At 45.7% G+C, this 13487-nt stretch overlaps 3 protein-coding genes and 1 long non-coding RNA gene across 7 annotated transcripts in view; 1 reads left to right on the top strand and 3 right to left on the bottom strand.

The window, feature by feature from the left end:
• Window positions 1-2213, bottom strand: part of LOC135165940 (protein BUD31 homolog) — a 23499-nt gene extending 21286 nt beyond the window's left edge. Inside the window, exon 1 of the mRNA XM_064127759.1 lies at window positions 2090-2213. The gene's annotated coding sequence lies outside the window, so the exon portion shown is untranslated. The remainder of the gene's footprint in view (window positions 1-2089) is intronic.
• On the bottom strand, window positions 9-2173 carry LOC135166086 (pleiotropic regulator 1-like; the record flags this gene model as incomplete). The annotated part of the gene is made up of 3 exons (XM_064128058.1): window positions 9-1258; window positions 1399-1516; window positions 2090-2173. Coding segments are annotated over 3 exons (1281 nt in total), but the record flags the coding sequence as incomplete, so codon positions are not given.
• LOC135165930 (uncharacterized) lies at window positions 2037-13487 on the bottom strand. Its single transcript, XM_064127743.1, has 3 exons — window positions 13247-13487; window positions 6494-8217; window positions 2037-6433 (listed from the first exon to the last, which is right to left on the bottom strand). The coding sequence occupies exons 2-3, from the start codon at window positions 8076-8078 to the stop codon at window positions 2325-2327; spliced, it is 5694 nt and encodes a 1897-aa protein (XP_063983813.1). The 5' UTR covers window positions 8079-8217; window positions 13247-13487; the 3' UTR covers window positions 2037-2324.
• LOC135165942 (uncharacterized) lies at window positions 9849-12089 on the top strand. Of its 4 annotated transcripts, XR_010299602.1 has the most exons (4): window positions 10940-10954; window positions 11072-11112; window positions 11184-11743; window positions 11823-12089. It is a non-coding gene; the product is annotated as an uncharacterized LOC135165942 (long non-coding RNA). The 4 variants fall into 4 exon arrangements; XR_010299600.1 differs by having other exon boundaries at window positions 11072-11743; XR_010299601.1 differs by lacking the exon at window positions 10940-10954 and having other exon boundaries at window positions 11038-11112.

Below are 13487 nucleotides of genomic sequence, written 5' to 3'. Positions count from 1 at the left end.
AATATTCATTTATTTTCATTTTTTATACAAACCGCACTGCGAATAACTAATTATAAATAAATTTGAACGCTTCAAGATTTTGTTTTTGATGGTCATTCCATACTTTATAAAAATCCCTTATATTTATAAAATTATTTACAATTATACATTACAAATACTCTAAAGAAATGTCTTATGAATTAATATTTTCTTCGCTTAATGACATGTGGTCTCCAATTGACCGGATGTGTCTCCTCGTTGGCAGTATCGTCCTCCTTATAAAGCTTGATTGTCTTATCCGCCTCAGTGGTGATCATCCTAGTTCCAGACATATCAAACGTGACGCTGAAGATGCCACCCTCACTGTCCATGGACCCAGGCTGTACAGGGGCCTGCAGTCTCTGGAAGTTATACCCAGTCCTCCAGTCCCAGAGGTGCATCGTGCCATTGTCAGCCCCCGAGGCCAATACTCCATCCTCATTAACAGCCAGACAATTGACGATAGCCTTGTGTCCAGATAAATTCTGAATGTACGTTCCATCAGGACATTTCCACTGTTTGATGTTGTCGGGGGAAGCCGAAGCGAACATATTTTGCGTAGGATGAAAGCACACTGATCGCACACTCTTTTTGTGATTCGTTAGGGTCACCCTGGTCCTACCAGCAGCCAAATCCCACAATCTGATGGTGCAGTCGTGACTTCCAGTGATTATCTGGGGCTCGGATGCTTGACAGATAACACTCGCGACGGTATTTGTGTGTCCCACTAGAGTGTGAACATTTGCTTTGGTTCGCATGTCCCAGACTCGTCCTGTGGAGTCTCGACCAGCTGTTACCAGGACGTCGATTGTTGGGTGAAGTGCCATGGAGTAGACGGCTGACAGATGTCCATGATAATGACGAATTACTTTGTTGTATTCTAAATCCCAGCATTTCACTTGTCCATCTTCGCCACATGAAAATAAGTACGGATGCCTACGAGAGACTGCTAAACCTCTGACACTACTGATGTGTCCAGTCAGGGAGACTTTCAGAATGCCACTAGCGAGATCCCAGATTTTTATCACGCTATCCCCAGATCCTGTGGCAAACCACTCATTGCCAGGTTCCACCGCACAACAGCGAACCCATCCCTGATGTCCACTGATGACTCGGTACAACTTCCAGGGAGCGTGACATTTCGGTGCGGCCATTGTGGAAGACTTTTTGATGGGTAGAGTCACTGCGTTCGTTGATGGCTGGTTCGTTGGCTGGAACGACTGCTGAACACTGCGGAACACTGCAATGGTGGCAAATTCACTCAACTTTTAAATATTGTTACTACAGAGATTTCTGATCTTAGAATGGACTCAGTGCTCTCGGTGAAGTTCGGGATCTAACTGATTAACAAGAATGATGTTAGAGTACTCAGAGCCTTACCTGAGGACACAAGGAGAACATGGAGGGGATGGAGGAAATGTAGAAAATTCGTAGTGGCGCCAGGGTTAATGATGGGATTAAGAGTTGGGCCAGACGTAGTTGGGGTATACACCAGCTCCTCATTTAAGATTGGAAATATCATTTACAATCATAAAAATTAATTGGTCGGTATATATATATATATATATATATAAATATTAAAAATCCGTTATAACTTAATCTAAATTTCAATATCTCGTTATGTGGTTGTTTCATTTTTTTTTATCAGCTCTAATTAAAATTATTTCAATAGAGAAAATAAGTAAGAAAATAATTATACTACGATTCATCATTGGGATTCAAAATACATTAAAAGGTCTGAATTCTAAATTTTTAATTCTAAAGTCTAAATAACACGGAGTATCAATTGTTATTTTTATAAGGGAGTAGTACTTCTTCTGGTTCTGATGCGGTTGGAACGTCTCAGCTGGAGTGTAAGTTCGTAATCCGATTACGCTAGACGGTCAAGCGCGCGGGGGAAATTTAAAATTGGCTCCCACGTTTTCAATCAATTATTCATTGTGTTTGGAATTTGATTAATTATCCGATGGACGTGGTTGGGGGCGGGATTTTTTATGGGGAGAATAATTATAGATATGTTTTGGGGTTTTGGTTTTTATTAAAAAAATAATAAATAAACGATGGTAATTACCGGTGAACTACAAACGAAACACCGTTGGTTCAATTGTCCGACCGATGGTTGGATATAATAAATGATGGAATTAACCGTACAAAAAAAACACTAAAGATTTGGTAGTATGGATCTTTCCACTGGCAATAGAAGACGAAGACTGAGGCTGATGTGACGAATGGGTCAGCCAGTCTCGTCGGTGACCCGAGGTCAACCGAATTTGGCCGACGAGGCTGATTGCCCCCCGTCTTCAGATTTAAATCTGAACATTCCGCCCGCCTTCGTCATCTTCAGAATGACGAATTGAGTCCGCTGGAGGTTGGTCTGGATGTCCGTTGTCGATGGGTAGGAGACAGAGCTTGTGGATAGGCCTCTGGAGTTCTGATGTGGCCGTTTTTAAATCCACGACTCTGATGAGTCCGTCATCGCCAGGATGAACCGCCTGGACCCGTGCAAGTGGCCACTTACACGGTGGAAATCTCTCATCCGAGATGAGAACGACCGATCCGATGGTGATGTTGGCTCTTGGATATTTCCATTTGGGATTGGAATGGAAACGGTGGATGCATGCTTGCGACCATCGTCGCCAGAAGTCTTGCACCCTGTTGGTGATGAATTGCCACCTGTCGAGGCGTGGAGTATTTTCCTCGAGCAGTGATGGCTCCGGAACCGTGGTAATGGGTCCGCCGATGAGGAAGTGCCCTGGGGTGAGCACTGAAGTGTCCGCTGGATCGTCCGATGTAGGTGCAATGGGCCGAGAATTGAGAACTGCCTCGATCTGCACCAGAAGAGTTGTAAGTTCTTCTAGGGACAGAGTTGAGGTCCCAATTGTCCTTTGGAGATGGTGTTTGACGGATTTAACAGCCGCTTCCCATTTTCCGCCGAAATGTGGAGCGCCTGCTGGATGACAATGCCATGTTGTTCCGTCTGCTGCTAGAGCAGCCCGAATCTGATCCGATTCGGCTGAGGCCTGAGCAAATAGTTCGTTCAGGATTCGATTGGCGCCGATGAAATTCAGCCCTCTGTCACTGGTGATTGAGGCTGGGATTCCTCGTCTGCCCGAGAACCGTTTGTAGGCTGCGATAAATGCCTGGGAGGTGTATTCCGTGACCGCTTCGAGATGGATGGCTGAGGTGGAAAAGCAGACGAAGACCGAGATGTAGCCGTTCTGGGCCCGATGACCCGATCCCTTCCACCGAAGTATATTTAGTGGGCCGGCAAAGTCGACTCCAGTGTGGGTGAATGGCCTGGATGGTTGAATACGTGGTGGTGGCAAATGACCCATCAGTTGTTGAGCGAGCTCTCCTCTGTTCCGAACACAGACAACACATTGATGGATGTGTGTTCTCACAGGAGCTCTACCGCCGATGATCCAATACCTTTGCCTGGTGAAGGCCAGGGTGAGCTGGGTTCCGCCGTGATGCGACCGTCGGTGTGCATCTCCGATGACCAGATCCGTGAATCTGGAATGTCGTGGGAGTACCGCTGGATGGATCTCCTCAAAGTCCAGGTGAGCATTGTGGAGCCGGCCGCCGATCCGTAAGATTTGTTGGTGGTCTAGGTAAGGAGTTAGCCTAGACATTGGAGATGTATTTGGTAATTTTCTGCCACTTACCAGGATCCGGATCTTCTCGTGGAAGTGATGGTGCTGTATCCTTTTTATCCAGAAAAGTCTAGCTTCTTCGACTTCTGCTGGAGTGGCAAACCGTTGAGCTGGAACTTCTATCCGCCGTAGCCGCCGTACGAGCCGATTGACGAGTGCCGTTACTCTTAGGATTTTGTTGAGGTCGTTGTGCAGCTCTAGGAGTTCATTGCCCTCCTGAGGGCCGATGACAACTGGATGTGCTGAGGATGGCTTTTCTTCAAGCGCCGCCGCCGCCGTGGATCCGACCGATGAGACTGGCCAATGATGTGGAGGTAAAATGAGCCATGGTGGCCCATTCCACCATAGTGGATGGTGATGGAGTTGTTCCGGTGATAGCCCCCGTGAGGCACAGTCTGCTGGGTTGTCCGTTCCGCTGATGTGAAGCCATTCTCCGTTAGGTATGGCCTCTTGGATTTTTAGAACACGGTTTTGCACGTATTCTTTCCAGCGAGATGGATGAGACTTAATCCATGCTAGAGCCACCGAGGAGTCCGTCCAGAGGAAGATGGTTGGTTGGGTTAGCTCCAGCTGTTTAATGGCGTAGGAGGTGAGCTCCGTCAACAGCCCTGCTGCTGTCAGCTCGAGTCTGGGGATAGTCACTCTCTTAAGTGGGGCAACACGTGTCTTAGCGCATACCAGAGAGATCACTGGAGCCGTACCTGGTTTTTCCGTCCGAAGATAAACTACCGCTCCGATGGCGAGGTTGGAGGCATCCGCAAAGCCGTGGACTTGGAGGTTGGAGACCGTGGAGTCAAGTTGGAGCCACCGAGGAACTGCGATGAGGTTGACGTGGCTTAGTTCTTCCCTGAACTGATTCCAGCGTCTGATGGTGGACATGGGAAGTGGATCATCCCAACCGACCTTGATGAGCCACAGTTCCTGCATAATAATTTTGGCTTTGATGGTTACCGGAGAGATGAAGCCCAATGGATCAAAAATATGGGCGATTTCCGATAAGATGAGCCGCTTGGTTACTGGTTTGGTGGAGAAGGTCTGTGGTTTAAATTGGAAGTTGTCTTGGTGTGAGTTCCAGCACAAGCCAAGCACCTTGATGACCTGCTCCTTTTTCTGAAGCTCCGATGGAGATGATGGGGATGATGGAGGTAACAGCCCAAGTTGGCTGAGGACCTCCGGACAATTGCTGGCCCATTTCTGAAGGGGGAAGCCGCCCGCCTTGCAGAGCCCGATGAGCTGAATGATTATTTCTCTCAGCTCCCCTGGTGAATCCGCTCCGCCGTAGATATCGTCTACGTATCTGCCTTTGGAGAGTGAGGGTACCGCCTTTGAATACCGATGTCCGTCGTCCACCGTGAGCTGCTGGAGAACTCGAAGAGCTAACCATGGAGCACAGGTTTGGCCGTAGGTGACCGTGGTGAGTTGGAACGTGATGAGTTGGTTCTCATCACGCCAGAGGATACGCTGGAGGTTCCAGTCGTCCGAGTGGATCCTTATTTGCCGGAACATTTTGACAATGTCCGTGCCGAAGACGTACCTGTGTCTTCTCACCCAGAGAAGCACGTCTGGAGCGTCTACTTGGAGTTTCCCGCCGGCGTGGAGGATGTCGTTAAGTGACGTACCGGTTGAGGTGGGACTGGAGCCGTTGAATACAACCCGAAGCTTGGTTGTTGTGCTATCTGGCCGTAGCACTCCGTGATGTGGCAGATAGTATGCTGGAGATGGTTCCGTGGTGTCCACTACTCGCTGCATGTGTCCAAGAGCTTCATATTCTTGGATGAAGTCTCGGTACAGCTTCCCGTAGATGGAGTCTCTTTGGAGTTTGCCGCTGAGCTGGTGAAGTTGCCGCAAAGCCTTGGGTTTTGAGACCCCAAGGGAATTGGCCGATGATTTAAAGGGTAGTCTGACGACATACCTTCCCGTTGGATCCCGAGTGTGGGTGGATTGGAAGTGTTGCTCGCATTCGAGCTCCTCCTGGGTGAGGAGGGTAGTGCTCTGAGCTGGTAATTTCTCCTGGGTCCAGAACTTCTTCAGGAGTGCCAGCAGTTGCTCGTTCGGAGTCTCTCGTACTGCAGTTAGAGAGACCTTGGTCGAACAGCCTGTGCAACAAACTGGTCCCGAAATGATCCAGCCGAAGGTGGTGTTCTGGCCGACGAGTTGATTATCCGTGGATTTAATCACTTGGTCTCCGATGATTTGGCCGTAGAAATCTGCACCGATGATGACGTCTATGGGACCAGATTTCCCAAAACTTGGATCCGCCAGTTGGAGGTGTTGGAGTTCTCCGATGGATGGTGACTCACAGGAAATAGAGGGTAATTTCGCTGTGAGTTTGCCGAGGATGTGGGCCCGTATTTTGACAAACTGACTGTCAAAGTTGGAGTGGAGTGTGACAGACACCAAGCCTCTAGTACGACCTGAGTCCGTGGAGCCGATGCCGATTAAATTGATGACCGCCGCCTTCCGTTGGAGTTGGAGTAATTTGACCAGGCTTTCAGAGATAAATGATAACTCTGAGCCCTGATCGATGAGAATTCTCGCTGGTTGCGAGAAACCGCCTGGAGTAGATGCTCTGGCCCGTGCCGTTGCCAAGAGCACCAGCTGTGGTTTGGAGTCCGATGGAGATTGGATTGAGTGCGCTGGTTTGACCGCCTTGGATGAATGGTGAGCCGCCGTTGATGGTCTCACAACTGTGAAGTTCTCGATAGACGACCGAATCAATTCCGCCGTGGTACTACGTGCCGTTGGTGATGGTTTGGATGAGTCTATCAAGAAGATCCAGGTGAGAAGGTGTAATAAAAATTAATAATGGAATTTTTATTCACCCGATCCGCTGGTGCTAGCCGTGTCTGGTGGTGGCCTTGGTGCCGTTGGTCGTTGACTGGCCGCTTTTTCCAGCCGACGTTGGACTGAGCTCGTTGATTGGGTGGTGGCTGAACGAGCTGCGTTTGGAGCTCCGGGTGATCCTTCATGGATCATGGTGTGGTGTTTGCCCTGGCAAACCTTGCACCGTTGAGTTTCTGGGCAACTCTCCGCTCTGTGGCTTCTAAAGCAGTTGAAGCACCGTGGACTGCTCATGACGTACGACCTCCTGTCCAATGGCTTCATTTGAACGAAGGTGGGACACTTGATGAGTGTATGGCCGACCGATGGACCGCAGGGACAATGACTTTCCCTGGTGCTGGTGACACTTGTCTTGGCCGATGATCCGCTGGATGGATGACCGCTGGGTGCCTGAAGAGTGTCCGCCGACACCTGATGAACCCGAGCCGTGGTGGTGGAAGTGGAAGTGACCGATGACTTGTTGGATGGCGTCTTTGTTTCGCCCTCGAGGTTTTCCAACCCTCGAGCGATGGAAGAGAGGAAGTTAAGAAATTCCTCCAGAGTTGGGATTTCTCTGGAATCGCCGAGTTTAAGCTCCCACTTTTCCCGTGTATCCGGATCTAGCAGTCTCCTGATCAAGTGACTGATGATGATGTCCCAATGTTCCGTTGGAGCTCCGAGGGTTTTCAGAGCGTGCATGGCTTCCTTGGTTGTATAGATGACCGTTTGGATGGCCTTGGCTGTCTTGACCTTGACTGGAGTCAAGGCCAGGATCCTGTTGAGGTGGGAGGCTACGAGAACCCGTTTGTTCTCATAGCGATTCCTCAGGGCCTCCCAGGCCGTTGCAAAATTGTCATTCGAAATGGCAATGTTGGAAATGAGGCTGGCTGCTTCACCCCGAAGAGCTGCCTTCAGCCGAGTGAGTTTCTCCGCATTGCTGATCCTTGGTGGGTTGATGACCAGATTGGTGAACAAGTCATCAAATGCTCTCCAGTCGTGGTATTTTCCGTCAAATGTTGGAATAGTAATTCGGGTGAGCGAATTAAATTCTGTGGATCCGGTGGCACCTTGGGATTGGGTTCCCTGCCTCCGCCTGGCAAGAATGGTCCGAAGTTGTCCGATGATGATGCCGATATTGAAATTGGTAGAGGATACCTGGCTGTAGATGTCCTCCGTGTGGTACTGGTGATCAAAAATCTCCGGTGGGGCTTCGCTGAGAAGGAGCTCGTGGTAATCTGAGAACTCCTTCCATGAAGCGTTGGCTTGCGATTGATACGCATCGAGGAGTGCCTCCGATGCCTTGTCCTCCGACAATTGGGTTAATCTCTCGCAAATCCCATTAAGCATCAATTGGCACCGTATTTGCAGGCCGATTTGCGCCGCACTCCTCATGAGGGTAACACTTTTTGTTGATGATGACCGGTGGGCCGTTCCGTGAGGTTCCGATTTGGGTGGATTGGTAAATACCGTTAAATCCGATTCCCGTTGCTTCTCCACTATTGTTTCCGTTGACGCAGTGGAGCCTCCGGCTATTGGGTTATCCTCCGTGGCGCAGAAATCAATGTCTTCCACTTGGTTATCCTCCATGGTAACTAGGGTTGGCCGATGGGTTACCGACTGTGCGCTGGGATCGAAGTACTGTGCGCCGCCGCTGTCCGTTGGGTCCGTAGTGCGGATGGATGTAGTGGGTACCTCGTGGGCCGAATGTTTTCACGATGGCACTCAACTACGATACAACCGATGTTTTTGGGTTGGGTTGTGTGAGGTGTTGGTTTACAGATGTAAACAAACTCAAGGATAAGCACCAGAGACCATGGGGGAGATCAGCAGGGCCAGTCCGGGGAGATCAACCACGAAATGTCCTAGCGGTAGCGCCGGAACTAATTTTGCAGGCACGTTTGTTGGTAAGGTACCGAACGTTACGCCTGCAAAACCGGAGCAGAGGGAAAAGTCGGTAACCCGGATAGTGTGGGGTGGGGGAATACAAGGAAATAGGGGAAATTAAACGGCTGGGCAGACGTTCTGAATATCCGAACGGCGTTGAGCGAAGCTTTATCCTCATTAGGGGGGGGGGGGGGGGGAGGGATTAATTTTCAGAAATGCAGCTTAACGCGCATCAGTTCTCGGCGACGGCAAGCGAGGATTCCCAATAGACCCGCACGTTTCAAAAATTCATTTCTCCCTTTCTACTTGAGATGAAGAAATGAAACCAACGTCATTCAATTGGTCATTAAATTGTTCATTAATGACGGTAGTTTTGTTTCTTAATCCGAGTTAAGAAGGGAGGGAATATTTTTGAAAAAGGTAGCTTGACGCACATCAGTTTTCGGCGGCGTCAAGCGAGAATATCAAATAACTCCCCACGATACAAAAATTAATTTCTCCCCCCCTAGTTGTGTGCGGGGTAGTAACCGTAATGATCAACTCAAAGGAAAAATAGAGTCTTTCAGTTTGATCCTTCCCTACGGTTGTAAGTCGCAGGTATACACCTTGGTGCGGCAACACTGTCTCCTGCACTACTACTCACCAAAAGTAATTCCCAAGCAGCGATGTTGTTGGTTATGTAAAGGGAAGAAATAATCTCAATCACATAATTTGATGTTCACAAATAATTAGAAAATCTTTAATTATTAGATTAGATTATTTATTCCCTTCACATAAACAAGAACATCGCTGCTGGCGAATTACTTTTGGTGAGTAGTAGTGCAGGAGACAGTGTTGCCGCACCAAGGTGTATACCTGCGACTTATAACCGTAGGGAAGGATCAAACTGGAAGACTCTATTTTTCCTTTGAATTGATCATTACGGTTGCTACCCCGCACACAACTAGAGGGGGAGAAATTAATTTTTGATTCGTGGGGGGTTATTGCGTATTCTCGCTTGCCGCCGCCGAGAACTAACTAATGCGCGTCAAGCTGCATTTTTCAAAATTAATCCCTCCCCTCCTCATTCGGATTAAGAATCGAACCCCTCATCATTAATGAACAATTTAATGAGCAATCGAATGACGTTGGTTTCATCCGTTGATGTCAATTAGAGCGGACAATATCAATTTGTAAATTTTTAAAAATGGATTGCCCGCTCTAATTTTTTAATTTTTAAAAATGAATATTGCCCGCTCTAAGTGAGATCAAGCGATGAAACCAATGGCATTTGATTGCTCATGAAATCTCTGATGACTGACGATGGTTTCGTTTCTTAATCCGAATTACGAGGGGGAGGGATTAATTTTGAAAAATGCAGCTTGACGCGCATTAGTTAGTTCTCGGCGGCGGCAAGCGAGAATACGCAATAACCCCCCACGATTCAAAAATTAATTTCTCCCCCTCTAGTTGTGTGCAGGGTAGCAACCGTAATGATCAATTCAAAGGAAAAATAGAGTCTTGCAGTTTGATCCTTCCCTACGGTTATAAGTCGCAGGTATACACCTTGGTGCGGCAACACTGTCTCCTGCACTACTACTCACTAAAAGTAATTCGCCAGCAGCGATGTTCTTGTTTATGTGAAGGGAATAAATAATCTAATCTAATAATTAAAGATTTTCTAATTATTTGTGAACATCAAATTATGTGATTGAGATTATTTCTTCCCTTTACATAACCAACAACATCGCTGCTTGGGAATTACTTTTGGGGAGTAGTAGTGCAGGAGACAGTGTTGCCGCACCAAGGTGTATACCTGCGACTTACAACCATAGGGAAGGATCAAAGTGGAAGACTCTATTTTTCCTTTGAGGTGATCATTACGGTTACTACCCCGCACACAACTAGGGGGGGGTGAAATTAATTTTTGTATCGTGGGAAGTTATTTGATATTCTCGCTTGACGCCGCCTAGAACTGATGCGCGTCAAGCTGCATTTTTGAAAATTAATCCCCTCCCCGTAATTCGGATTAAGAAACGAAACCACCATCATTAATGAAGAATTTAATGAGCAATTGAATGACGTTGGTTTCATTTCTTCATCTCAAGTAGAAGGGGAGAAATGAATTTTTCAATCGTGGGAGTCTATTGGGAATTCTCGCTTGCCGTCGCCGGGAACTGATGCGCGTTAAGTTGCATTTCTAAAAATTAATAATAATTAATCCCTGATAATGAATCCCCCCCCTAATGAGGGAAAAGCTTCGCTCAACGCCGTTCGGATATTCAGAACGCCTGCCCAGCCGTTTAATTTCCCCTATTTCCTTGTATTCCCCCACCCCACACTATCCGGGTTACCGACTTTTCCCTCTGCTCCGGTTTTGCAGGCGTAACGTTCGGTACCTTACCAACAAACGTGCCTGCAAAATTAGTTCCGGCGCTACCGCTAGGACATTTCGTGGTTGATCTCCTAGGACTGGCCCTGCTGATCTCCCCTATGGTCTCTGATAAGCACTGTCCGAAAACTGAGCTCCGAGAAGTTATCAACTTATTATTCTAATCAATTATCCCGCTCATGCCCAATCGTTTGAAGGTCCTTTGCAGGTCTATGATAGATAAGAATTATTGTTTGATCGATCATCGTTTTTTTAAAATTAATTTTTCAAAAAAATGAAATATTTCTACGGAAGTTATCATCTTTTTTTTTTAATTTGGCCCTAGAATGTTGAATGACCGCTCAAACGATCGAGAATCGTTTGCAGGTGATTGATAGATGATCATCAATCCCCTACAGAACACTAATTATGAATTATTGATTAAAAATCATTTTGAGGTTACTGAGCTCAGCGGCGGCGGAGTAGGGAGATCGCCATATTGTATTCAACAGCTGACGGTTTGCATTTTGAGGCATGGCGAAAAACTACTCCGAAACAACTTCTTTCCAATCAAACTCACGATCTCATCTACAGGAGCAGGGCGCAAATATTGTTATCTCTTTGTGACACTGACGTATGTTATTCTACTGAGAAAATGTGGAATGACATTCCAATATTAGAAATCGAAGTATGTGGTACACCAGCCGATGTTTGGAGGAATTGTCTTTTTAATGAACCGAGCCAATGGAAAAAGTATGATTTTATTTGTGGGAGCTATATCCAACCCATTTCGATCTTGGAGCCGAATATTCCTAAACCATTGATCACATCAAACAAGTTACTTTTACCTCTGGAGTTTCATAAAGTTTTAAAAAAGGTGCAATGTCGCCGACCTCTTTCTAGCAGCAGATGCAATGTAGAGACAACCCAATTTTCATCTATTCATTCATTTGAAGCAATCAACTAAGTGTTTGCTGGAGAATGTATTTAAAATGATTGAAATGGGCGATCAGTATCAGTGAGTATTACTTTACATCAATTACATTCAAATATTATTCCTTTGGTTTCTAATGTACAATTATTCAAAATTGTTGCAGAATTGCTGGGGTCATCAGTGCATTTCATGACCGATACGTGGCCTTTTGTTTAGTGAATGGAAAGTGGTGGTTGTACGACAACCAGCAGCCAAACATCCGAATGACATCAGATGTAGAATTCGTTGAACTGGTTGGATTAGTTTATATTTTAAAAAGTACAACGAGTTGCTAAGCATCTTAAAAAAAATATCACTTACCAAAGTTATTCTATCAAAGATGAATATTTATTTGTTTTCCAATAAAAAAATATAATGATTAGAAAATTTATTCAAGTCTTATCTTTTAAATAAAGAAAAATTCTCATCTAGTTTACTACTGGGAAAGATCTTCAGCAAAATTCATCAACTATGAATCCTCTCGAGCTCCCCAGATGCAAAATGCTCAAAAGACTTGACATATAATCTGTAAGAAATAGGCAGCATGTGAAAATAATTATTTATTCGTCGATCAGCCACTTCACAGCTTTCTGATATCAAGCAATATTGCAATTTTATACTACAAATGAAAATCAAAGTCTAAAAATGACGGAAAAATTAGAACGTCAATGAAAAATAATTGGTAATGAACAAGTATACAGGCTTATCGTTGATCCATTTTTAGTGGCTTTTCGAATAATCCATTTCATTCAATCGGTTGCCATGCAAACTGGTTATGAATTAAATAAACATAATAGAAAATTAGAAGCATAGATATGTGAATAACATTCTCCTACGCATAAAAATGGCAGCAGCAATCAGCTGTTGGATGCAATATGGCGACCTCCCTACCCTGCCGCCGCTGAGCTCAGTAACCTCAAAATGATTTTTAATCAATAATTCATAATTAGTGTTCTGTAGGGGATTGATGATCATCTATCAATCACCTGCAAACGATTCTCGATCGTTTGAGCCGTCATTCAACATTCTAGGGCCAAATTAAAAAAAAAAAAGATGATAACTTCCGTAGAAATATTTCATTTTTTTGAAAAATTCATTTTAAAAAAACGATGATCGATCAAACAATAATTCTTATCTATCATAGACCTGCAAAGGACCTTCGAACGATTGGGCATGAGCGGGATAATTGATTAGAATAATAAGTTGATAACTTCTCGGAGCTCGAAAACTGTCCGAAAACAATAAACCCGCACAGCACTTAGAAAATTCCCGAATGTTCGGAGTCCGTGGGAATGGTCAAGCGAACCCCTAATGCACGTTTTAATTAGCACGAGGCGAATTTTCCGATGGATTTTTACCGGTTTTTTTTTTTTAACAAACACTCCCGTTCCGGCCCCCGATCCGGCTCGAAGGACCAATTTTTGGAATTTGATTAATTATCCGATGGACGTGGTTGGGGGCGGGATTTTTTATGGGGAGAATAATTATAGATATGTTTTGGGGTTTTGGTTTTTATTAAAAAAATAATAAATAAACGATGGTAATTACCGGTGAACTACAAACGAAACACCGTTGGTTCAATTGTCCGACCGATGGTTGGATATAATAAATGATGGAATTAACCGTACAAAAAAAACACTAAAGATTTGGTAGTATGGATCTTTCCACTGGCAATAGAAGACGAAGACTGAGGCTGATGTGACGAATGGGTCAGCCAGTCTCGTCGGTGACCCGAGGTCAACCGAATTTGGCCGACGAGGCTGATTGCCCCCCGTCTTCAGATTTAAAT

The sequence above is a fragment of the Diachasmimorpha longicaudata genome, chromosome 9 (assembly GCF_034640455.1).
Source record: "Diachasmimorpha longicaudata isolate KC_UGA_2023 chromosome 9, iyDiaLong2, whole genome shotgun sequence".
Lineage (NCBI taxonomy): Eukaryota > Metazoa > Arthropoda > Insecta > Hymenoptera > Braconidae > Diachasmimorpha > Diachasmimorpha longicaudata.
This window is presented reverse-complemented; position numbering and strand designations above follow the sequence as displayed.

What these genes read in the sequence shown, in the direction of transcription:
- LOC135165930 (XM_064127743.1), bottom strand. Translation starts at nt 8,078, where the DNA reads ATGGAGGATAACCAAGTGGAAGACATTGATTTCTGCGCCACGGAGGAT. An exon ending in GGCTAGCACCAGCGGATCGG is followed by an intron (nt 6,434 to 6,493) that starts GTGAATAAAAAT and finishes TCTTCTTGATAG; the next exon opens with ACTCATCCAAACCATCACCA.